Source organism: Rhinatrema bivittatum, chromosome 8, assembly GCF_901001135.1.
Source record: "Rhinatrema bivittatum chromosome 8, aRhiBiv1.1, whole genome shotgun sequence".
NCBI lineage: Eukaryota > Metazoa > Chordata > Amphibia > Gymnophiona > Rhinatrematidae > Rhinatrema > Rhinatrema bivittatum.
In genome coordinates this window covers 37,161,990-37,185,873 of record NC_042622.1, presented here as the reverse complement: position 1 = coordinate 37,185,873, position 23,884 = coordinate 37,161,990, and the positions used below count along the sequence as shown (strand labels likewise).

Sequence of the window (23,884 nt, the reverse complement as noted above, 5' to 3'; positions counted from 1 at the left end):
AACCTGGGAGGCTGCAAGGAGTCAGGGCGCAGGACTATGGAAAAGTAACCCCCCCCCCCCCCCAGAGGCTTAACTAGTGCTTCAATTTTTTTATGTAACTAGAGAATTGCAGCCGGAGTGCGACTGGGAGAGTGGTCGGTGGCACGAACACGCAACAGCTTATAAAATTCATTTTCATCTCCATTTCAAGGATGTGTGCAATTTTCTAAAATCATTCTTACCTTGCGACTTATCTAAAGAGCTCCCCAAGAAGAAATCATCACAGTAAGGTTAAATAGTGCATTACTAGCGTCTCACTACACTGTTATAGCAGAACACCATAACAAAAATGTTGTCAGGTAGTAAGATAAATGATCATGTTACACCTGTTTTAAAATATTAGCATTGGTTATCTGTTAAATTTAGAGTACAATACAAAGTACTTTCTATTCTTCACAACATGATCAATAATAACAACACTGAATGGTTAACTGCCTCATTACACTGGTATGTTCCATCTCGAAATTTGAGATCTGCAAACAAAGGCTTCATTGCATTCTGCACATTTTAGTGAGATAAGAGAGAGGACAATATCCATCACAGGTCCGAAATTGTGGAACACAATGGGGCGGATTTTAAATGCCCTGCGCGCGTAAATCTGGGCGGATTTACGCGCGCAGGGCCCTTGCGCGCCGGCACGCCTATTTTGCATAGGCCGCCGGCACGCGCAGAGCCCCGGGACGCGCGTAAGTCCTGGGTTTTTTTAAAAGGAGCTGGAGGGGGTGTGTCAGGAGCGTGGCCGAATGACGCAGCGTTTCGGGGGCGTGACGCGGTGTTTTGGGGATGGCGACGTGGGCGTGGTTTTGGCCCGGGGGCATTCTGGGGGCGTGGCCGCGGCCTCCGGACCAGCCCCCGGGACCGGAACACGGAGCGGGACAGCCAGCCGACGTGCGCAGATTTACGTCTGCTTTTCGCAGGCGTAAATCGTGGAATAAAGGTAAGGGGGGGGGAAGGTGGGGGGAGGGCAAAGGAAAGTTCACTCCGAGGCCGCTCCGAAATCGGAGCGGCCTCGGAGGGAACAGGCAGCGCGCGCTGGGCTCGGCGCACGCAGGTTGCACAAATGTGCACCCCCTTGCGCGCGCCGACCCCGGATTTTATAAGATACGCGCATATCTTATAAAATCCAGCGTACTTTTGTTTGCGCCTGGTGCACAAACAAAAGTACGCGATCGCGCAATTTTTAAAAATCTACCCTAATGCGGATAGCTTGCATAATCAGAAAGATATTAAACTGTTTAAAAAAAGACCAAAAAACGTAGCTATTTACTATAGCATATGCTGGTAAGAAAAAAAGAAGGTAATGCTGAGCTTTTAGGAAAGCCGGAGATTAGACATATATTTTATGATTTGTTTAATTTTAACTATGATTGTGATATTATATTATATTTTTGCACATGGTTTATTCTACTGTTTTATTGTAAACCACTAAGATAGTACGTTCAGAATGACAGTATATTAAATACATATGATATATATACGGTATATATATATATATATATATATATATATACAAGCCGTTAAGCCCGTTAAAACGGGCTACATCCCTCTGTCTCTCACCTCCCCCTCATTCTCTCTCCCCTACCTCCCTCATTCTCTCTCCCCTACCTCCCTCCCACCCACTCACCCACTCCTCCCCAGCCTCCCTCTCCTCTCACTCAGTCCCTCCCTCCCACTCAGTCTCACTCACTCCCTCCCCCTCTCTCCCTCTCACTCACACTCAGTCCCACTCACTCTCCCTCAGTCCCACTCCCTCCCTCCCTCTCCCTCAGTCCCACTCACTCCCCCTCAGTCCCACTCCCTCCCTCCCTCTCCCTCAGTCCCGCTCACTCCCCCTCACTCAGTCCCTCCCCTCACTCCCTCCCCCCTCACTCAATCCCTCCCTCCCTCTCACTCAGTCACTCCCTCCCACTCTCTCTCTTCGTCCCTCCCACTTAGTCCGTCCCTCCCTCCCTCTCTCTCTCTCCTCCCTCCCTACTGGCCGCTGCTGCTACCGCCACCGCCGCCGCCGCCCGCTGCCGCTACCGCCGCCGCCCACCACCGCCGCCCGCCGCCCGCTACCACCGCCACTGCCGCCCGCCGCTACCGCCTCCGCTGCCGCTACCGCCGCCGCCCGCTACCGCCACCGCCCACCACCGCCGCCCGCTGCCGCTACCGCCGCCGCCCGCTACCGCCGCCGCTACCGCCCGCTACCGCTGCCCGCTGCCGCTGCTACCACCGCTGCCGCCATGTTTTTTGGTTTTTTTTTGACGCTGCCTAAGACAGACGTGCTCGCCCGCACATGCGCAGTAGAGCTGCTCTCTACTGCGCATTTGCGGCACGTCGGTCAAGCGTCGTTTATCTAGTTAGATATGTATATATATATATATATATAAACCAATGGTCAGAGAACAGCTCTTCAAAAATGTCTTTTTCTACTGGACTCTCCGAAGACAGCACCTGCAATGACTTCTTCCTACATAAGATGTGACCCATGCTCCATCGAGGCCAGTATCCTGTTTCCAACAGTGGCCTATCCGTGTCACTTGAAAAGATCCAGCTGATCCTATTCACAAGGTCCCTGCCATGTTTCTCACTCCCAGAAGTAAGAGATGGTGACCCCCACATCTGTCTGTTTAATAACCGTTAATGGACCTGCCCTCCAGGAACTTGTCCAAACCTTATGAACCCTAGTTATACCTCTTGCCTTGACCACATTCTCTGGCAACAAATTCCATAGCTTAATTGTGCATTGATTGAAAAAAAAAAAAGCTATTAAATGTGTTTTAAATCTATTACAAGTTAGTTTCATGGAGTGTCCCCTAGTCCTATTATTCATTAACTTGTCCCACCCAAACCTCTGTCACATCTCCTCTCAGTCACCTCTTCTCCAAGCTGAGGAGCCCTAACCTGCATAGCCTCTCTTCTAAGGGAGCCGTTCCTTCCCCTTTATCATTTCTGTTGCCCTTCTCTGTCCCTTTCGCAGTCTCTTCCTCCCACTGTTTCTCAGCAGTCAGTTATGCTTTAGTTATGGTTCTGGTATTTTACCAATGCTTCCTATTTTCTCACTGACGACACTATCTCCCAGCAAGCACATTTTGTTGATTTGGTCTAACACATTCTCTTTCCCTTAATGGCATCACTTACCCTTTTTGTCCCCATGGAATGGGATCCACGTTGGAGTTTGCTAAGAAGTGAGGGCTGTACCTGACCTCAACATAAACCACTCCTTCTTTGGCTTTCATTTCTACAAACTCATAGGCTATTCGTTTCACAGCCTCCCGGTCACCCCTGCAAAGCGAATAAAAAGCTTTGAATGATTAGTTTGTTTCTATGCAGAGAAACAAAACAATACAGTTAGTAAGCTTGGTGGCAGAATGAGCTGGATTACTGATCAAAACTGAATTCTCTCTAGTCTAGCCCGTGGCTGCTGGGATTTTTTTTTTACTCTCACCATTCTCCAGGACTAAGATGGAGAAAGCTACAGTGATGGCGGGGCCTAAAGTTGCACTCTTATCTGTGCTAGAAAATGGAACCAGTTGTTGTCCAGTTTACACCATTATAGTTCATTTTTCTGCACTGCTTTTCATGTGGTAGCTCTTTTTCAGATACTAGAGTTTAGTGCTGTAGTTTTATTACTATTTCTAGAGGAAAACAAGATTTTAAAGCCATGAGAAGGTAAGTAGTCAAATATGGAGAAGGCTGAATGCTCTCCTTCAAGCCCTGCACTAAATCTTACTCACTGTACAATAAAGCCACTGTCCCTTTTGGATCGCTGTCTTTTTAAGCATGGCTTCATATGACATATAGGAGACATTGTCAGAATGCCTAGAGCCTCCCATCCCAGATGGATATGGCTGAGTATACTTGTCATCTTCACTAACTTTAAATGAATTCTACCATTTACAAGGAGCAGAATATAGGAAACTCGAGAATGTAACACACTTTCCGTGTTCAAGTCTAATGTCAAAACCTGGATTTACTCTTAAATCCTAGTCCATTGACAAATCATATGTATTGAGAACAAGGCTAGTGTCCACAGGTCAATGTTGGATATTTTACTTACATGATGGCGGGCATGTAGTGGTTAAACTTGGCAAGGAACTTGGTAAGAGTGACTGGTTCTTTGCAACAAATATGCTTCAGAAGCCCTTCCACACTGTCTGCCGATAATGTTATCTGCCTTTTACTGAAAAGAAAAATAACACATTGTTTTTCTAGGGAGGATTAGAGATTCTGACTATGAAAAGGACCTTGCAAAGTCAAGGGCATATACTCTCAATGTGCCAAATTTTCTAGGTCTTTTTTTTTTTATTGTTGTTTGTCTACACTGCCTGCTGGGCAAAGCACCACAGATTTGATCGTACTCATTGGCTTTAATGGAAGAGAACATGAGCAGTGAGATGGTCCAAGGTATATGTATGAGCCCAAGAATCAGAAACTGAAAGGTTTAGCTGCTCCTGAACTCTAATCGTACACGTGGTTCCAAATATGAGGCAGCAGAGTCATCAAACAGCATGGGGCCACCAACATGGAATGATGCAGACAGGCAGGCTGCAATCCTCTTATGGGAGGGATTGTGCCAGGCGTGGAGAGGGGACGGGCAGGGCTGTGCCAAAGATTGGGTGGTCTTGGCAAATTTGGGGAGGGGCTGGAAAATGGGGGTCTTGACTGGGAGGGTGCTTGATACCTAAGGAGTGAGGGGATCCTTGCCTTAGTGGGGTGGGCTCCTACCTCTTTCAGAGGAAGTGGCAGTCTTGGAAACCATCTCCTTTTACCTGGGTCAGCAGTTCTGCCGCTGAGCCACTGGCTTGGCCTGTGTTTTTAAGGAAATAGATTTTGTCTATCCACTCGAAGTCAAACGTATCTGGTTTTTACAGAAATGCTTTGCTGCGCTCATAGCCGAGCTTGCTTCTGCTGCTGTCCATGATTTCAGGTAAAGGATTTCACACTGTCAGTCCTTTCAGGATCCAGACTCGACTGCTAGCTCTAAGTCATGAGAGGCATGTTTAGCTTCTTCTGCATTTATAAACTCTCACCCTGGAATGCTCTGGACTAAGCTGGAGAAACTGAGAACCAAGGTGCATAGCAATAATTTAAAAAAAAAGCAAGCCATATTAATATGCTTTCAAGAACTTACTTAGCAAAGTACAAGATGGTTTCAGGTTTGATGCTCGCATCCAAGTGGACGTGAAGTTCTACCTGCAAGAGAAGAAGCCACAGTCTCATGTCTCACTGGTCTCTCTCATCAAAGACCATGTTTCTTATCATGGTAGAGTAGAATAATTACTATGCTGATACAAAAAAAAAAGTATCACAACTTGCAAAGGCTACAGTGTATGACAGAAAATAGCACTTATATTGTCTATTCTACTGAACTGGTTGGAGCAAAACTATTGGTGCTGACACCATGAAAAACTGGTCCAGACAAAAGCTTCCTGAGATCCAGGTGGTTAGCAAATTTTGTATTCATTGTTCTCTCTAAGATGCTTGGGGGACTGCTGAAACCTCTCTCCCCCCCGCAGACATATTTTCGTGTTGGGGAATAAACTTCCCCCCCCCAAACCCCCCCAGGAATGTACAAAAACGAAATCATAAAAAGAGTTACAAATCAATTACCGGTAGTCAATATAATAAGAAATCCACATACACTGATATCTTAATGCACATCTTCCCAGAAAGATGAGAGCATATTTCTAACAGTCCAGTTTCAAAATCAAACCACTTCACTTTCATAAAGTAAGAACCATTTCTATAAATGAAATGCAATATTTAATCAGAGTCCTACTTTCTTTTATTAAGAAATTGCAAGCAAAATGTGTTTTAAAATATGCCTTCCTGCCCATTCTGTAAATTCCCTAGTTCTAGCTCCAGAAGAGTACTAAGCATTTTCCCCATAGATGCACTGTGGGAAAACCCTTTAGTACATCTAGCTTATATGCGTATCTGAGAGTTTTTGTAAACCTGTGAACTTTAATTTGCTGGATCCTGATTGCTCCTGTTATTCCAGCTGCATAGCGCATGGGAACTCTAGTTCCTCTGTTCTCACAAGGAACACTACAAAATACAGGCCAGCCAGTAATAATCAGGTTTTCAGGTGGCAGAGTAATTCAGTGCATGCATTATGGGCCATATGTAGGAAGAATTTTCCCCATAAACAGAGAAACAGAAAATGATGGCAGAAAAGGTCCATCTGTCTGTCCAATTTCATTCCTGAGGCAGTGCCATAGACCCCACTTGATTTTTGGCTCTTCTCTCATTTTTTCACAACCAGGAATCCTCTGTGCTTATTATCCCATGCGCTCTTGAATTTTGTCACTGTATCTGTCTCCACCACCTCCCCTGCAAGGCCGTTCCTTACATCCAGCACTCTTTGCATGAAAAAAATATTTCCTGAGGTTGCTCGTGAGTCCACCCCTTGGAGACGCAATGGGAGAGAAAACCCTAGGTACATCTGGCCCTGTTTTGGTTAGGGAGGAGGAGGGTATGTATGACAAGACTGCATTGAATCACTCTCTGCTTCATTCATACACTTTTTATATTTCTCTTACATTTTCTCCCATCTGATTTACATTTAATAATTTAGTTACCTTGGGCTTGTCAAAAGTAGGCAACGTCTGTTCCATTTTGCAATTGCTGGTTTTCTGTCTGGTTTACCGATTTGATAGTCTTGAACTCTGAAAACTATAATACTGGCTGCTGTCCTGGACCTTGTCCTAAGATTCTGCATTAACCCAGCCCTCTTTCCTACAACCTAACTTGACGCAGGAAGAGCTGTGTGTCTGGTGCTACCTACTAAGCTATAACTTTATAGCTCGGTCTAGGCACTGCATTGTACAAATGAGAACGCTAGGAGGAACGGCCTTCTGTGATCAGACAAATGCAGAACACACCCGAGAGTTCACACAACACATGAGGATAAATGCCAATTAATGCACATGAATTCATGTATGTGTTATGTTGCTCCTGGAACAAGACAGCAAAGTTTAGCTGGCATATTTTATTTTGCTTTTCAGTGCCGTAAGAGCAGAGATGGAGAAAGAATACATAAGGCAGTTGTTCAAGGTGAAAAGACTTTTCTTTTAATTTCTGATCTATATTTCTGCCTTCCATGACCAGTCTGCCACTTCAAAGCAGATTACATTCCGGTATTTCCCTGCTCCCAGAGGTTTTACAATTTGTAATCTGAGGTAATGCAGGGTGAAGTGACTTGCCCAAAATCACAAGGAGCAGCAGCAGGATTTGAAATGTGGCTTCCATGGATTTCAGCCTGCTGCTTTAACCAGTAGGCTACTCCTCTTTTTTAATATGTTGGTGAAAGACAAAGGCAATGAATATAAGGAAAAAGACAGGAAAAAAGCCAAATTGTAGTATATAGAATTCATTGAAGATAAATGTCAGGAATACAACAGAAGAAAGGAAGACCAGTGTTTATTTACAGATGCATACAAGATGCAAAATTGAAAGCGGGCAAGGCAGTGGAGCCAGACAAGTTACATCCCAGGACCTTAAGGGAGCTTAGAGAGGTGTTGGCAGCTCCACCATATCTCCTCAATTATTCTTTACAGGCAGGAGCAGGGCGGATACAAGAGGGCAGCGGAGGTCAGGGTGATTCAGCCAGAGCCAGATCACTTCCAAAATATTGGAGAGCTGGGGGAGGGAGAAGGAGAGAGGACATTGTATCTCCTGGCCTGCTGCTGAAATTTCACACACAGGCCACTGCACTGCAGCTGCTGCCCCTTGACGCTCCCAAGTGATATCAGATGTTGGGGCCAAGGCTACTGGAGCAACGCAGGGCCTGAGGCAGTCCCACCAATACCCCATCCCACTCAAAGGAGAGCCCTATACAGAAGTGACTCCAGAGAGCTGGAGATAACCAGATATAGTCCTTCATAAAAGCAGGGCTAAGGAAGAGGCTGTGAACTACAGGCTAGTTAGTGCTAGCTTGCTGGCAGAGAGTTAATGAAATCACTACTAAAAGAAATGAAAATATAGTAACCTGAATTCAGCTGATTTCAGGATGTACAACAGCATGGTTTTTACCAGGAGATCATGCCAAATCAACCTCTTTGGTTGGGTGATCAGGGAAGACCACAACATGCAGTGCATTTGGATGTCAGTAAGGCTTATCACACTGTTCCTCTCAGGAAGTTCATTAACAAGCAAAACAGTCTAGGAGTGAGGTTCTAAGGCGGGAAACTGGGTTAGAGATTGGTTTAGTGAAAGGAAACAGAGCTGGTGATGGATTACTAGTTGGGATTAGTCCTAGTTTCAGTTCAATTAACTATTTTTTTCAGTAATATTGCACAAGGGATGGTAGGGAAGGTGTGCCATTTTGTATCTGGAACTAAGATCTGCAAGTGGGTGAAGGTTTCAGTTGGAGCAGAAAAAATGAGGCCTGATCATATAAATCTTGAGACGTGGTTGAGAGTTTTGTAACTAAGATTTAATAAACTAAAAAAAGAAAAATAATTTACCCAGGCACAAATCTATTGTTATAAGCAGGCAAGATGATTGCCTGCTTGGGTATTAAGCCGTGGGGCAAGGAAAGACAGTGGTAAGTGAAGTGAGCCAAACACAGCCCAGTATATATGCTGTCTGAGCAGGCGAATAGTGGCCCATCCTGCTTCAATGTGGAGGCAGCTATGAGAGTCGCACAAAAAGCCAGAGACGTTAAGGGCCATGAGGGGATGGGGGAGGAGTGTTCCTGAACAATGGTCCTGCCCAGATTCATAAGAAAGGCTGGAAAATGATTTCATATTTTATGAGGAATGGTAATGTTTTTGTTTTTCCATTGTTGCGCTGCATACAGTATCTGGTTTGTTACAGTTTCCAGTTCAGTTTTTTTCTGCACATTTCAATTTATACTTTATGATTTCTTATTCTGTATTTAGTGTATTTAGTCTGTGTTCTGCATGTCTGACCGAGGTGAGGTATTCTGCTAAAGGTGGATTTTAAGATCTGCAAGCGGGAGTACATGTGCATGCATGACGGCTCGTGCTCATAGTCACTGTGATTTTATAACATACGCGTGTATATGTGCGCCTGTTAAAAAACTGGCTATATGTGCAGACATGTGCGTGAACGATTTTACACTGATGCACACATGTGCGCTCAAACCTTGATCGAGTAAGTGAGGGGATTTTAATAGAGACATGCACTGATGCAATTACCTGTTTCCCCAGTTCGTTGCCAGTTCGCTCCAGAAAAGGAGAGGACTTCCTAAACCCCTAGCTAACTTGCCTTCCTTTTACCCTATTAATTCCGACCCTTAACACCCCGCTGACTAGCCTAGATTTTTTTTGTTTCATGACTCACATGCTGTCCAGAAGTAAAGTTATGCGGATGGGGACCCCGGCATGTGCTGGTGTGCATAAATACTTACACGCTCGTGTCATTCATATTTCCTGAAAAGCCCATGCCCCACCTATGCCAGACCACACCCACCTCCCACCCTTTTTATGACAAAAATTTTTTACTTACGTACCGGGAGATACACACGTACCTGGGCATCTCTTAAAATCTGTGTGGTGCGCACTGGGCTGATGCATGCTTTGGCGCCCATAGGGCTTTTAAACTTCACCCATCAGTGTGTAGTTTCTGTGTAGTGATCTATAGCAACCTGGCTTGTTCTGTTTTCCTAATAGAGAAAGTATTGGTGTTTTAGTGCCTGGTATATTTGCAGTGCTACTTTTTCATTGATAGGGTTGTTACTGTTTGGGTGCTTGTAGTTGGTATGAGAGGTTTACTATATTGTAATTATAATTCAGCTTACTCATGGCTTTCCTAGGACCAACAAGTATTGCAATAGGCCTAATACCATATGGCCTCCAAGTGTCTTTTTTGCAGCATTTCTGGTTGGCTCCACAGCAGTGCATGCAAAGAAAATTTGATAGACAGAGATATAAATAGCACACAAGTGGCAAGCATTTTACAGTGGAAAGGAAGTTCTCGAATAAGGTGTCACGATATGGGTGATAGCTGTATAGATTTATCTTTTAGTGCAGGAGGTAGCTAAAACCGTATTAAAAACTCAAGAAAGCAGTGGATAATCAGAGAGAATTAGCAGGGAAGTGAACATAAAGCTATAGCAGGAAGTCAAAATAGGTCCTTATCTGTCTTTTTCTGTTTCAGTTACATGGTAAGCCTCCCTTCAGTGTCATGCACATACTAGTGATATCTTATCCTTCTTCATGAACTGCTTTTAAAAATGGTTTAATCATTTTTTTTCCATTGGGCAGTATCCCTCAATAGGTTTATTTAGGGCATACTGTGACAGGAATGAACTTCACTAGCAAATCAGAGAAGGCTGGGTATGATCTCAATCACTCAAATGTACAGAGAAGTTGAGATCTTGCCCAGCACAATAATTTTCTTATCAATATGGTGCAAATTCCTACACTTATTAAATTGTATTATTAAATTTCTTTAATTGTGACTTACAGCATAACTACCTTGCCCAATAAAAAATAAAAATAAACAGAGCCCCATGGGGCTTCTGGGGTCCTATACACCTCCAAGACCTTGGAATCTCTTTCTATAGAAAGCAGAACATACTAAGCGTTTTCCAAGAAGTACACAATGAGAGGAAACTCTAGCCTTAGTATTTAAAAAAAATAAATCAGTTGTTGCTATTACTAATTATGTAAAGTTTTCGGGGTAAATTATCACAGTAAGCCTTTGTCCATGGTGATATTTTACTAGGTGTAAAATGCAAGAAACAGTATCATGAATTTTCTTGAGTAAATATTTTTTCTCACGTACTATTTCAAACACCAGCAGAGACAATCTTTGGAACGAAGTGCAACTAAAAATAGGAGGGCTCGGTTCCAAGCCAGCGAGAACAAAACGATCCAATACGCTTAGCTGTGTTATAGTGCATCTTGGGAGCTGTAGTTCTGATGTCACTAAGTTAAAGACTACAAATCCACAATGCATACGGGTATGCAGAAAAACACAAGGCTGGCTCAGCATAACCGGGGGGGCTTTAGGATGAGGCTCACGTATGTGTACACTTCAAAGGCCTCCTTTTATTCGCACTCAGCCAGAAAAGGCCAATTACTGCGGACAGCGCGAGCCAACCTAGACGAGACTCTCTAAGTGCACGCCTATTGAACGAAGTAGGTCAGAGACGCTGCGCCGTGCGTGAGGTCGGAGGGTGCGTCGTGACGTGACCGAACGTTAGTGAAGCGGCTGGCAGTGGCGCCTACGAGAGAGCAAACAAGTATCCGGCGTCGAGCCCGTCTCAGGCTTTGATATGGGGGGCGTCCTCGGGATTTGTTCCATTGGCAGCTGGGTAAGGAAAGGAAAGGCCCGCCCGTCTCCGCCGCGAGTGCCCCGGCACCTGAGGCTCGAGCCTTCTTTCGCTCCCTAGTTACGGTTTCGGGAAGGCACGGCCGGCAGCCCTCCCTCCTCAGCTGCTAGACTGAAGGAATTGCTGGGCCTCTGTTATCAGGAGATCCCAGATCCATCACTCTGTAAAATAAAAAAAAAAATGCATTCATCTGAACTTAATTTTTGAAAGTATTTATTTTACAGGCTACAGTTGCAGTAGTAAATTCCTTTTTTTTTCTTTCTAATTTTAAATTGTTTTCCTCTATTTATCCTTGTCGCTGCCAAAATGCCCCCTATCCCGTACTTCTTGGACTAACCTTGGCTGCTGAATTCACGCAGTCTCATTCGTGGCTCAGTGGCTATGGTGGTGTTTTATCTAGAATAAGGAGAAGATGATTGAGTAAGGCATGAAATTGAGTTGACTCTGATACCAAGGGGAAAAAAATACGTGCACATATTCACAAACGTGGTTTCCTATACTAGATCCCAGTGCTTTATTAATTGAAAATTCTGATTAGCCTGTGAGCTGTTCTGCTGTCTCTCCAATTTAAATTTATTGTAATTCGCCTTGACCAATTTTCGGGAAAAGGTGAAATATCAAATGTTCATAAATACCTGTGAGCAGTAGCACCAAACCAAGGAAAGAGTGATAAGGAACGAGATCCGGGGGATGAATAAAATAGCTTTATTTGGAAGGGTGGTTGGGACCCTAGAGAAATGTGGCTGGAGTGAGTTCATGTAAAATGCCCATTGGATACAGTGAAGATGTTTACTGGCATCCACTCGGATGTATTCCTGTAGCTAATAGGAATGAAACGACTGTGTCCTTGGCAGCAGGCGTTATTTATCAGCTACGATCCCATTCATGTGTTGAGCTGAAAGGGAAGGCAATAATCGGAAAACTTGCTGCCAAAAATGCTCTTGCTATCACAAGAGAGAACTATGAAAATTAAAAATATATATATATGCCAGAGGTGGAGGCTGAAACACACATTACAACTGTATAATTAAATCATTCATGGATTTCACTTCATGTTTGATAACATTGGCAAGACCACATTCTTTTAAAGAAATATTTAATTTTCTAATTTATAGCTTTATCTGAAATGGCTTAGTAACCTGTTGAGTAATGTGCTGTCAGCTTATTACTTTTTCCAGCAAAGCATCTTTACTGTAAGACTGCTTTGGAGATATGTCTTCATGCTGTGATTGTCTTCTTATATTAACACTGATTGTTCATTAGGGAATGTTGAAGGAATTTCCTTGTAACACCCTACCCAGAAAATATCCACAAGAAAGACAAATTGCAAGTAAATGAGGTCAGGATTTAAACAATCCCTGTGATGTGGCCCTGGTAGGACTCCCAAATATAATTTTAAATGATTGTTTTTTAAACAAATTTCCAAATTTTGATACTGTACTGTGTACACTAGTGATGTAAGCATATAAGATCTTTGTTATGAATCTTTTGGCTTCATAGCTGTACATGGTTCCTTCTGTTGAACAGAGTTACTGAATCTTTAGTTTAAAACCCTTCTGTTTTTTAGATGTAAAATCCATCCATATTGTCATTTAAAACAGCGTTTTCTACTCTACATATTTTTTGTTTCAAATGCATTTAATTGATAACGTTAGACTGAACAGTTCCTGGTGAGGAGTAAGGGTGGGAGAAATAATATTTTGCTCCTGATGACAATTCCTTTTACTCCTTGCTCTTCTACTTGTGTAGTAGGCATCAGCACATAACCATTATTTTTGCTTGAACCATAGAAAATATGCGCTCAGCTACAGACAATTTAGAAGGTAGACTGGGATTACAAGAAGTTGCAGCAGATTAGTATAATTAGGTTACAAACAGTGCCTAGGACAAAGGGTGTATTTGAGATGCATAAAACATCTCATAAATACACAATTACTTTCGTAACAAATTCCAGAGTTTATGTGGCTAGTGTAGCTGTGTTTAAAAAAAAAGTTCTTGGAAGAGAAGTGCATTACCTGCTATTAATTAAGTTGACTTAGAAAATAGCCACTGCTATTACTAGCAACAGTAGCATGGAATAGACTTAGTTTTTGGTTACTTGCAAGGTTCTTATGGCCTGGATTGGCCACTGTTGGAAACAGGATGCTGGGCTTGATGGACCCTTGGTCTGACCCAGTATGGCTTGTTCTTATGTTAAATACTTTATTAAAAAAAAAAAAGTTTCATCTGTTTCAATAAAGTTCTTTAAAAACTGAAAAACGAAAATGCCATGATATTTCAGTAAAATGTGTACTGCAAAATGTGTGTTCATAAAAGGCAGTAGACAGTGGATAATGATATGGGATGTGATGTACTAAAGGCTTTCTCCCATTTTGTGTCTATGGGGAAAATGCTTTATAAATATTTTCTATCCTGATCATCCTCCTAGACCAGTTGTATAGGTAAGATTCTCCAGCCAGCAGATGGAGGCAGAGGCCAAAAGCACATCATTGAGCCTCTTCTCCACATAAGGCTCCAGTGCTACCTCAGTTTCTCAATAGATGTTCAGATGGATGGTCTGTGCTACAGCTACATGAAACAGAAAGGAGTGGTTCCAGGGCAATGGGCCCTCCCTAGGATTGCTTACTCTAGCATACTCTGAGACTGTCAGTCTTCCTTTCCCCAGGGCAACCAGGTGTTTTGGTCTCTCTGGTTTCCTGAGATGCTTAGATGTAGCCATTCCTGAAAAAGGAGGGCTGTACTGAGACAACCCACTCTCCTCTCCTTTGGAACCTTCTGAGTCTGTGTCCCAGTACCAAGGAGCAAGCATTGGAGGAAAATTCCTTGTGACTTTTACCTTGGTAGGTCTAGCAGCAGGAGCAGAGGACTGGGCTCCCAGGGAAACAGGCCTGACAAGGTACTAAGTTCCCTGGTAAAGGGGGCAACAGGCCAGATAAGGCTCTGGTTTGCCAGGTAGGGCAGGAGTCAGAGGGAGAAAGGAAAAGGCTGCAGCAGGTAAGTTCCCTAGTATCTTTCGGTAAGTCCTGGTGGATCATAAGCCTCTGCTGGTCTGAGTGGCAGAAACAGCTTGGGAATCCAACCTTGGGTCTCCTACATGATAGAAAAGCTTCAGACCGCAACTACTGCTGTGAAATAGGGGGACTTTATAAGAGCACAGTAAAAACATACTTCACTATTAATGGGAGTATAGTAGAACTGATTGTGGGGTACCATAATCAGGACTGGGAGAGTTCCCCTGTTCAGGCTGGAACCCCTTTAGAAGAGAGCTATGCCTTGCTTGGGTGAGCACAGCCAGTTAACTCGGCAAGCCAGCCTCAGGTAACCAGGAGAGGAAGTGGTTAAATGGTTAAGATAAATGACTAGTAAACCGGAAAACCAAGGCTCTAAACCGGTATGTTGCATGATAATTCTTTCTAACATTGTGCAAAGCAATTCATCTCCTATTTCTTGAGATTCACATTTTTTGAGATCCTGGGTTCAGGTCCCAGTAATGTGTCCCTCCATATATCAGAGCAAAATGCAGTCCTAATTACAATTTTCCTTATAGAAGAAGATAGAATTCTTGTTTGTGACTGGAGAGCTGGAGGGAAAAAGAAGAGGTAGATTTGCAGATTATGAACCCTTGATTGGTCACAGTTGTGGGAAACTCCCTTGATGAGAGGATCACAGCAATAAGGCCAATTAGGAGTTCAAAGTAGGTGAATAGCAACCCTATTAGCCAGGTTTACAGCTTTTGTGAACTCAGAACTGCCTTCCTCTTCAGCAGTGGCAGCTGCTGATTCTATCAGCCCCTTTAGGACCTCTGCCACTGCTGGAGAGGATGGTAATTTTTTTTTTTTTTTTTAGCCTTGTGAAAGACCATAGTTAACAGAAGGAAAAAGATTTAAGGATTCCCAAGTCAAATAAAGAGAAACATCACTTAACCTGGCTTTCCTTCTCATTCTTTCACCAGGCTAATAGGTATGATGGTTCTGGGACTTTAATCCTCCTGGGCTGGGTCCATCAGCACTCAGGGAGGCCAAGGTGACAGAGAGGGTGAGGTCGTGAATTTTCTTACATAAGGACCCAGACGGAGTCATGGTTGGACTCTTGCAGAGGAATGTTAAGTGCTGGGGGTTGCCCATCTAACCTGGTTAGAGCAAGTACAAGAGGGACCAGAGGCCCTCTGCAGAGCTCCCTCAGCAGCAATGGAGGAGTAGCCTTGTGGTTGAAACAGTAGGCTGTGGACCAGAAGGCCAGGGCTTGAGTCCAGCAGCTGCTACTTGTGACTTTCGGCACGTCACTTTGCCCTCCATTGCCTTAGATATAAACTTATGGGGTCATTTACTAGGATGTGTTAGAGCTTTAACACGCAGAACGCTTGCAGCTACCATGCAATAAATCCAAACTCGCAGGAAAACCTTCCTGCACAGTATTTTTCCACAGTAAAAGAACCTTTTATAGACTGATTCTAGTAGAAGAGTACTCATCGGAACCTCCTTCTGTATGTCAGCACCCCCCCCCCCCCCCCCAAACTAGAGCCGGTCCTGACTGAGGGGGTGGGGACTGTTTAAAGGTTAAAAGCAATCAGCTTAGGAATTTTTCTCTCTTGGAATAAGCCGTATCATGAGATTTGTCAGGCACTAGTCACCATTGTTGTTATGGTCTCCCAGGTACTGGTATACTTAAGTCACCGAAATGAAAGGAGTCTCTTTTCTAGGTAGAACACCAATAAGGGGAATTCCCTGACACCCAGGGTAGGCTCAGATGCCTTCAGCAAGATGGGTTCGCTGGTACTCCAGATATGTGAACAGGTAAGGGAGGACAAGAAGTCTGCAGCTACATGGGAAGCAGCCAAGATAGTGAGCATGGCAAAGAAATATCCACAGGATATTTCAGCAGCCCATATAGCAAAGGCAGACAGTACTCTGGCTGACTTTCTCATCCGCTAGACACTGAACCCAGGAGTATGGGAGCTGGCAGAAGAGGTCTTCAGCCAGATAGCCCACACTTGGATGACACCCATTGGGATCTAATTGCCACACATAGGATTAACAAGGCAAAATATTTCTACAGCCGAAGAAGGGAGTTAGAATCCAGATGGATAGATGCGCTGTCTCAAAGGTGGCCTGCAGACACATTGCTGTACATTTTCCTTCCCTGGCCATTGGAAGGGAAAGTACTCAGAATAGTGCAGTATCCTGGCCTAGTGATACTAATAGCCCTGGACTGGCCGAGAAAACTGTGGTATGCAGGTCTAATCAAATAGAAGGTGAGGAGCCCCATCAGTCTCAAAAGGGATAAAGGCTCACTTGCAGCAAGGACAAATGGTCATGGAAAATTGAGAGATGTTTTCTCTCTTGGCCTGTCTATTGAGAGGAGCAGGTTCAAAGAGCAAGGATATTCAGTCCAAGTGATTGCATCCCTATTAAAGGCCAGAAGAAGGTCCACTTCCCTGATCTACAACAGAATCTAGTTTTTGAGAGGGGGGTGTATGCTGAGAAAGTTGGAACACCGAAAGATGGAGATTACTACGATATTACAGTTCCTGCGAGGAGCTGGAGAAGGACCTGGCAGTGAACTCACTAAAGGTTCAAGTATCAGCTCTTGCTCGCTACAGAAGCCTACTGAAAAGGTCCATAGCAGCACATCCTGATGTGGTCCGCTTTTTTAAAGGTGCAAAGCATTTACGGCCTTTAATGCTATGGTGGGATTTAAATTTGGTCCTGAAGGCTCTAACAAGAGCCCCATTTGAACCCCTCAAGGGGATGTCTATAAAAGGTTTGACAATGAAGACAGTACTATCGCTGGCAGTCTTTTCGGCTAGAAGAATGTCAGAATTACATGTAGGGATCCATTTCTGTTTTTTCCAAGGGCTGTCATTCTTGCCAAAAGTAGTTTCGGCATTTCATCTTAATTGGGCGATCATACTGCCAGGGTTTAAAAAGTTGGAATGTGTAGGTAAAAGAAGGGAATTTAAAGCTTTTGGATGTCTGCAGAGCACTCTTGAAATACTGAAGGTAACAAATGACTTCCAAAGATCAGACAAGCTATTTATTTTATTCGTAGGTGAAAGGAGAAGAGAAGCAGCATCCAAAGCATCAGTTGCTATATAGATCAAGGAAGCCATAGCATCAGCATATGTGTCAGAAGTAGTCCCATGCCAGAGGGCCTGAGAATGTGCACTGTGCAAGGGTACAGGCAGCAATGGACATCTGCAGGGTGGCCACATGGATTGGATTATTGTAACGCATTATTCTTAGGACTCCCAGACTTTGTTTTATGTCCTTTACAATTGGTAAAAAATGCTGCTGCTCGCATCCTTACAAGAACAAAACTTAGAGACCACATCACGCCTGTTCTTTGCTCTTTACACTGGCTTCCTCTCTCATTATGAATACAATATAAAATTCTGTCTATCATAATCTTATACACAAGAAATCAGCAATCTGGTTATGTTCTTCTCTATGTTTGTATCAACCTACAAGACATCTATGCTCCATGAATAAAAGTCTTCTTGAGGTCCCCTCAGAACAGCCAAGCTTGACCTTACTAGAAAAAGTGCCTTCTTGGTTGCTGGCTCCATTCTCTGGAATTCCATCCCGGATTCCCTTAGGCTATTAATGAAGTTAAAGGAATGTTAGAAAAACCTAAAATCTTACTGGGTAATTGCCAGGTTCTTGTGGCCTGGTTTGGCCTCTGTTGGAAACAGGATGCTGGGCTTCATGGACCCTTGGTCTGACCCAGCATGGCAAGTTCTTATGTTCTTATTTATGTTCCGTTGCTTATAAACAGTCAATAATGGACTGAGCTCCATCTAGTCTACTCCCTTGATGCATGATACCCTTACTGTTCTTTCAACGCTTATGAGCTACTAGCGGTACCCGGCCACGCGTTGGTGGCAGAGTCAGGTTCTTTACCCTCCCTCCCCCTTCCCCTTGCTCATTTACCTCAGTCACTCATCCTCCTCCCCCTTGGTCACTCACCCCCCCCTTCCCTCCCCTGTCCCCACTCCAACTCTCTCCCCTCATTCTCCCTCCCCTGAAATGTATGCTTTCTTAGGTAAGAGGACCCAGACCGTAAGAAGCAGCTAGGATGCCGATTGAGAAAAAACACCGAAATAGAAATTGGTGGTGGTAAACGTGGTCCGTCAGTGGGAGGTTGTGCGTGTTATGTATCAAAATAGGGGAGTGCCTAATCAAGTTACCACTCTCTATTTAGTTAATTGTTTTGTAGAGGGCTAATTTGGTGCCTTTCCGAGATCAGGGACTTTTGTGTTTGTGTGTGCCGTCCGTCTTTCCACCCCAAAAGAACCCCACCATAAATGCAGTGTTTAAATACGCACCACACCACACCCTCCTGCCCCCCACAAGAGTTGCAGAATGATCAATACACCCCCTCTCCCCCTGAACACGCGCACAAGAAAATAACTACGGCCCCTCACCGTCCACCGTGCAGCCCCCCCCGGATACCTGTGCAAACAGTCAGTCGGTAGAGCGGGTGTTCGGTTCGGGATCGAAGTCTTGGGTTCGGGCCGTCGGCTGCTAGCAATGAAAATGGCTCCGGCCCTTTGACCTGACTATGTCACTGTGGAGGAGTAATGGGAGCGCTAGGTTCCCTGACATAGTAAGGGCAAAGGTCCGCTGGCTGCCAGTCCTGAAAATGGCGTCGACGGGCCCTCGCCCTTACTATGTCACATGGGCTACTGCCGCCATTGTTGTCTCCGAGTGGCATAGTAAGGGAAAGGGCCATCAGCGCCATTTTGATTGCTGGCAGCCGATGGCCATATTGTACGCGATGTGTCCCGGACCGTTCTTGGCCCCCCGCTGGAGCAGCGCGGACCTGTTTCCGCTTTTGTGTGGGTTCGGAGGGTGTGGGCAGTAAGTAGAACAGGCATGTGCGTGGGGGATGTGAGGAGGGTGTTTTTGTGTGAGTTCGGAGGGTGTGGGAATTGCCAACATGTGACATGTGCGTGGCCCCCCGGTGTAGCAGCCTGGAATTTGGTGCGTTTTGGTGTGTTTTGGCAGGGTGTGTGAAGTAAATCCAATTGGCGTGTGTGTGTGGGGGGGGGGGGGGGTGAGGAGTGTGGATTTCTGTGTGTTCGGAGGGTGTGTGAACTAAATACATTTGTCATGTGTGTGGGGTGTGTGAGTGTTTGTGAAAGGTGTAAGAGGTTGCACTGACATCCACCAGATGTCGCTGTTTTCTGGAACCAATTTTTAAACCTTTTTTACCTGTCACAGGTGTGACATATATGTAATGTAAGTACAGAACAACCTTCCCGTATGCGAAAGGAAGGTTGTTTCCAAATTTGAAAGCAATCGGTGCAATGGTTTCTGAGATTAGCGATTTTGTACAAACTATTTAACATTTTTATTTATATAGATTGTCTTTAGATTTGTTCTTTTTATTTTATGCATGATTTGTTTTTATTATAAATGTGCTCTTTGTAAACTGCTTTGATCTAATTCCATTGTATAAGTGGTATATACATATTTTTAAAATATATTTTATTTAATGTATTAATCGCCTTCAAGATTCCAAAGAATCACCCATAGCGATATATCATTTTAAAATCAACAAAACATATAAAATAGAATACAATCAAAATAAAAACAATCTAACACACATGTTCACTCTGCCTCATATAATTACAATACTGTGCATCAATCATGTTGGAAAAAACAAACCCATCTTACTCTCTATCCTTCTCTGAGACCATTAACCATTAATCCCCACACTCGCAAAATTGTTATGGGTTCAGACCGTGCACACTGGTATTCTGCTCTAGGGGGGGATCTTACTCGGGCCGATGAGGTAAAGTGCGCTCAGGCTTATACAGTAAGGGGTAATAGCGCGTGGAAAACGCACGGCCAACTCTCCCCGAAACTAAGAGCACCCGCAACGTGCAAATGCATGTTGATGGGCCTATTAGTCATTCCCACACGATATAGAAAGTAAAATGTGCAGCCAGCTCTGGGAAAGTGTACAGAAAAGCAGAAAAAACTGCTTTTCTGTACATCCTCCGACTTAATATCATAGCGATATTAAGTCGGAGGCCCCAAAAAAAAAAAAAAAAAATTAAAAATCTGCCCGTGGGTTGGAAGACGGACGCTCAATTTTGCCGGCATCTGTTTTCCGAACCCATGGCTGTCAGCGGGTTCGAGAACCGACACTGGTAAAATTGAGCGTCGGCTGTCAAACCCGCTGATAGCCACCGCTTCTGTTGAAAAGGAGGTGCTAGGGACGCGCTAGTGTCCCTAACGCCTTCTTTTACCGCGGGCCCTAATTTGCATACGGGCCGATACTGACTCGCGTGCCCAGGACACTGGCCTATGCGCGTGATGGGAGAGTGGGCACTCGCTGGCTCTCCCGCAACTTTTACTGTATCGGCCCGACTTGAGGTTTACACTGTGGGCTACCTGAGGGTCTTATCTCATATAAACACAATTACTGGCATTATACCTGGGGGCTTGAATCCAGGAGCTAATTCCCAACACAGAGAGCCACCCACAAACTGATTCAGTACATCACTGTTCCAGGTATTTAGGAAAGTGAGTTTTTGAGCAATAAGAGGATAGAAAAAATAAAATCAGTTTATACTGAAGAAGTAATGAAATTGCAAAGAAAAATTGTCTCAAACAAGAGAGAGTGCTGTCTTTAGAGGGACCTGAACATGAAACATGAAACAGACAAAAATAAATTCAAACAGGACCTGAAAACATGGCTGTTCCAAAACACACAATGAATCGAGGCAGGTGTCCCTGCGCGCTCCGCCTCGATTCATTTGATTCTTTCTTTTCTTCAGAAGGGTCTCTCTAAGGGCCTCTCCTTCAGTTCTCTACGCGTTCAAGTCTCTGCGCTCGGCTCTCTCCTGGGTCGGGTGGACGGTCATGCCTTAGCAGCTTACCCTGACGTGATTCGTTTCCTGAGGGGCATTAGACACCTCCGCCCCCCCCTCTCGGGCCACGTGTCCGTCGTGGAGTCTCAACCTAGTCCTTTGTGCTCTCTGTGCGGCTCCCTTCGAGCCTCTTCGCCACGCTACGCTCAAGGATCTTACTCTAAAGACTGTCTTTCTGGTCTCTATTTCCTCTGCTCGCCGTATTTTCGAGCTTCAGGCGCTGTCCTGTCGGGAGCCCTTCTTGCGTTTTTCGGATTCCGGGGTCTCTCTCAGGACGGTTCCTTCCTTCTTACCTAAGGTTGTCTCCGCTTTTCACGTCAACCAGTCGGTAGAACTCTCCGCGTTCTCTCCGGAGGAGGTCGCGGGTACGGCTGGTGGTGACCTCCGTCGGCTGGATGTCAAACGAATCTTGCTTTGTTATCTCCAGGTCATTAATGACTTCCGCGTATCGGATCATCTCTTCGTCCTTTGGAGTGGTCCCAACCGGGGTAAGCAGGCTTCTAAGACCACGATTGCGCGTTGGTTGAAAGAAGCCATTTCCTTGGCGTACCTTTGTCAAGGTCGTCCGCTTCCTGAGGGTCTGAAAGCCCATTCCCTGCGTTCTCAGGCTACTTCGTGGGCGGAGAGTCAGTTTGTCTCCCCGCAGGAGATTTGCAGGGCTGCCACTTGGACGTCTCTGCACACTTTTGCTCGGCACTACCATCTGGATGTACACGCTTCGGTGTTGGGTTCCTTTGGGCAGCAAGTGCTTCGAGCGGGACTGTCTCGGTCCCACCCAGTTTAGGGAAGCTTTGGTACATCCCACTGTCTGGACTGATCCGGGTACGTACAGGAAAGGAAAATTAGTTCTTACCTGTTAATTTTCGTTCCTGTAGTACCACGGATCAGTCCAGATGCCCTTCCCTGTCTGTCTTCTGTCCTCTCGAAGCTTGTTTTCTTGCAGGTCTGCAGATTTTCATATATTTCTTTGTGCAAGATTACTGAGCAATTACACTGGAAGCCTTGGTCGTTTTCTTATACCAAGTTGATGCAAGAGCGTATAGGTATCCCATGTTTTTCTACATTATTCTATATTTGCTCCGTTGAGCTTTACAGTTACTTGCTTGATCCTATTCTTGGGTTTGTTGTTTTATGCTTTGACATACGTTATACTGAAGGGGTAGAGGATAGGCTCTGTCCTGATATAGGGCATCCTTCAAGTTTTAGTCTGTCTCCACCTGCTGGAAAGGAGGCTCAACCCACTGTCTGGACTGATCCGTGGTACTACAGGAATGATAATTAACAGGTAAGAACTAATTTTCCTTTTGGTTTTCTTTTTTTTTTGGTTCGTCTGGGGCAGTGGTCCCCAAACCTGTCCTGGAGGGCCACCAGCCAGTCGGGTTTTTGGGATATCCTCAATGAATATGCATGAGAGAGAATTTATATGTTATAGAGGCAGTGCATGCAAATTTTCTCTCATGCATATTCATTGAGGATATCCCAAAAACCCGACTGGCTGGTGGCCCTCCAGGACAGGTTTGGGGACCCCTGGTCTGGGGATTTGCTCAAATCAAAACAAAAAAAGGAAAGGGGAAAAGAAGACGATCCATGTAGGATTGAGGTTCAGCTTTGGCAACAGACTTCTGACTCCTTCCGTGCTGTGCCAGCCTATATAGGGGGCGTCAGAGAGCCTCACCTCTGCCTCCATCTGCTGGTAGGAGAGACAAATCCCACTGCTATAGACTAGACCATCAGTAATAGAGAGAGGAAAATTAACAGGTAAGGCCTAATTGTACCTTATTACTTGCTATTAGCTAATGAGCTCTTTTACATGACTTTTTTGCCTCACAGCAACTCATTATCAATCTAAATAAAATTTTGTAAGCATAAAAGTACTTGCAATACTTGCAAAATTTTACTCTTGATGAAGCTGTCCCAAATAATGTTCATTGCTGCCTGCAAAGCCAACTTTACAAAATGTAGATTGCAATAGTACATCAACCTCCTTGACAATTGTGTACTGCTGTTATGTTCTTATTTTTATAAGGCCACCCTAGTTATGGGTGCCAGGTAATTTGTTTTCCATTCTTCTTATTTCTCAAAGACCTCTGTGCCTTGATTCCATACACTGTAATTCTTGCACTGCCTGCTTTCCATTTGCTTGTGCCCTCAGACCATCCATTGCAGGTAGAAACATTTCCCCCACCCTTTTTTTCTCTTACTCAAAGCATGTATTACATTTTCAGTTGATAGTTAAGGAAGATGCTTCTGAAATTGGAAAGTGCTGTTGTCCAGTGTGCAGAAAATTAAGACATTCTGTAGATGATCAGACCTCTCTTCCTTATTCTAGTTGATGGTGATCTAATAAATTTGGAATATTGTTTCTTTCAGGTGCCTTGTCTGTGCAGCAGTGCCTCATGTTTGTTGTGTGGCTGTTGTCCCAACACTAACAATTCAACAGTGACTCGCCTTGTATATGCTTTTCTTCTTCTTCTTGGTACTCTGCTTGCATGTATAATGCTGGCACCTGGCATGGAAGAACAGCTGAAAAAGGTAAGTGGGAGAAATAGTCATCTTTTATAGCAGAAAGTTGATCGTGAGGATGGATGGATGTTACAGTTTTGTTCTTTATAAATAGATTGCTTAACCAAAGACTAGTATTGTAAAAATTTATTAGTTTGCACAAATATTTAAAT

General features: G+C 44.4%; 2 protein-coding genes and 1 long non-coding RNA gene across 5 annotated transcripts in view; 1 reads left to right on the top strand and 2 right to left on the bottom strand.

The window, feature by feature from the left end:
• The window catches only part of LOC115096762 (adenosine deaminase-like), a 33,757-nt gene extending 24,096 nt beyond the window's left edge, over positions 1-9,661 (bottom strand). Inside the window, exons 1-4 of one of the 2 annotated variants that reach the window (XM_029611835.1) lie at positions 9,521-9,661; positions 5,156-5,217; positions 4,082-4,204; positions 3,163-3,306 (exon numbers count right to left, since the gene is read on the bottom strand). In XM_029611835.1, the coding sequence (XP_029467695.1) occupies positions 3,163-3,306; positions 4,082-4,204; positions 5,156-5,217; positions 9,521-9,580 (389 nt within the window). In that variant the 5' untranslated portion in view covers positions 9,581-9,661. Of the gene's footprint in view, positions 1-3,162; positions 3,307-4,081; positions 4,205-5,155; positions 5,218-6,605; positions 6,814-9,520 lie in introns of those variants that run through there. The other variant, XM_029611837.1, reaches the window with a different exon arrangement.
• Positions 9,662-11,113: 1,452 nt separating this feature from the next.
• The window catches only part of SERINC3 (serine incorporator 3), an 81,551-nt gene continuing 68,780 nt past the window's right edge, over positions 11,114-23,884 (top strand). The window contains exons 1-2 of one of the 2 annotated variants that reach the window (XM_029611834.1): positions 11,114-11,135; positions 23,580-23,741. In XM_029611834.1, the coding sequence (XP_029467694.1) occupies positions 23,706-23,741 (36 nt within the window). In that variant the 5' untranslated portion in view covers positions 11,114-11,135; positions 23,580-23,705. Of the gene's footprint in view, positions 11,136-11,155; positions 11,312-23,579; positions 23,742-23,884 lie in introns of those variants that run through there. The other variant, XM_029611833.1, reaches the window with a different exon arrangement.
• LOC115096764 lies at positions 11,466-12,142 on the bottom strand. Its single transcript, XR_003858140.1, has 3 exons — positions 11,965-12,142; positions 11,667-11,725; positions 11,466-11,490 (listed from the first exon to the last, which is right to left on the bottom strand). It is a non-coding gene; the product is annotated as an uncharacterized LOC115096764 (long non-coding RNA).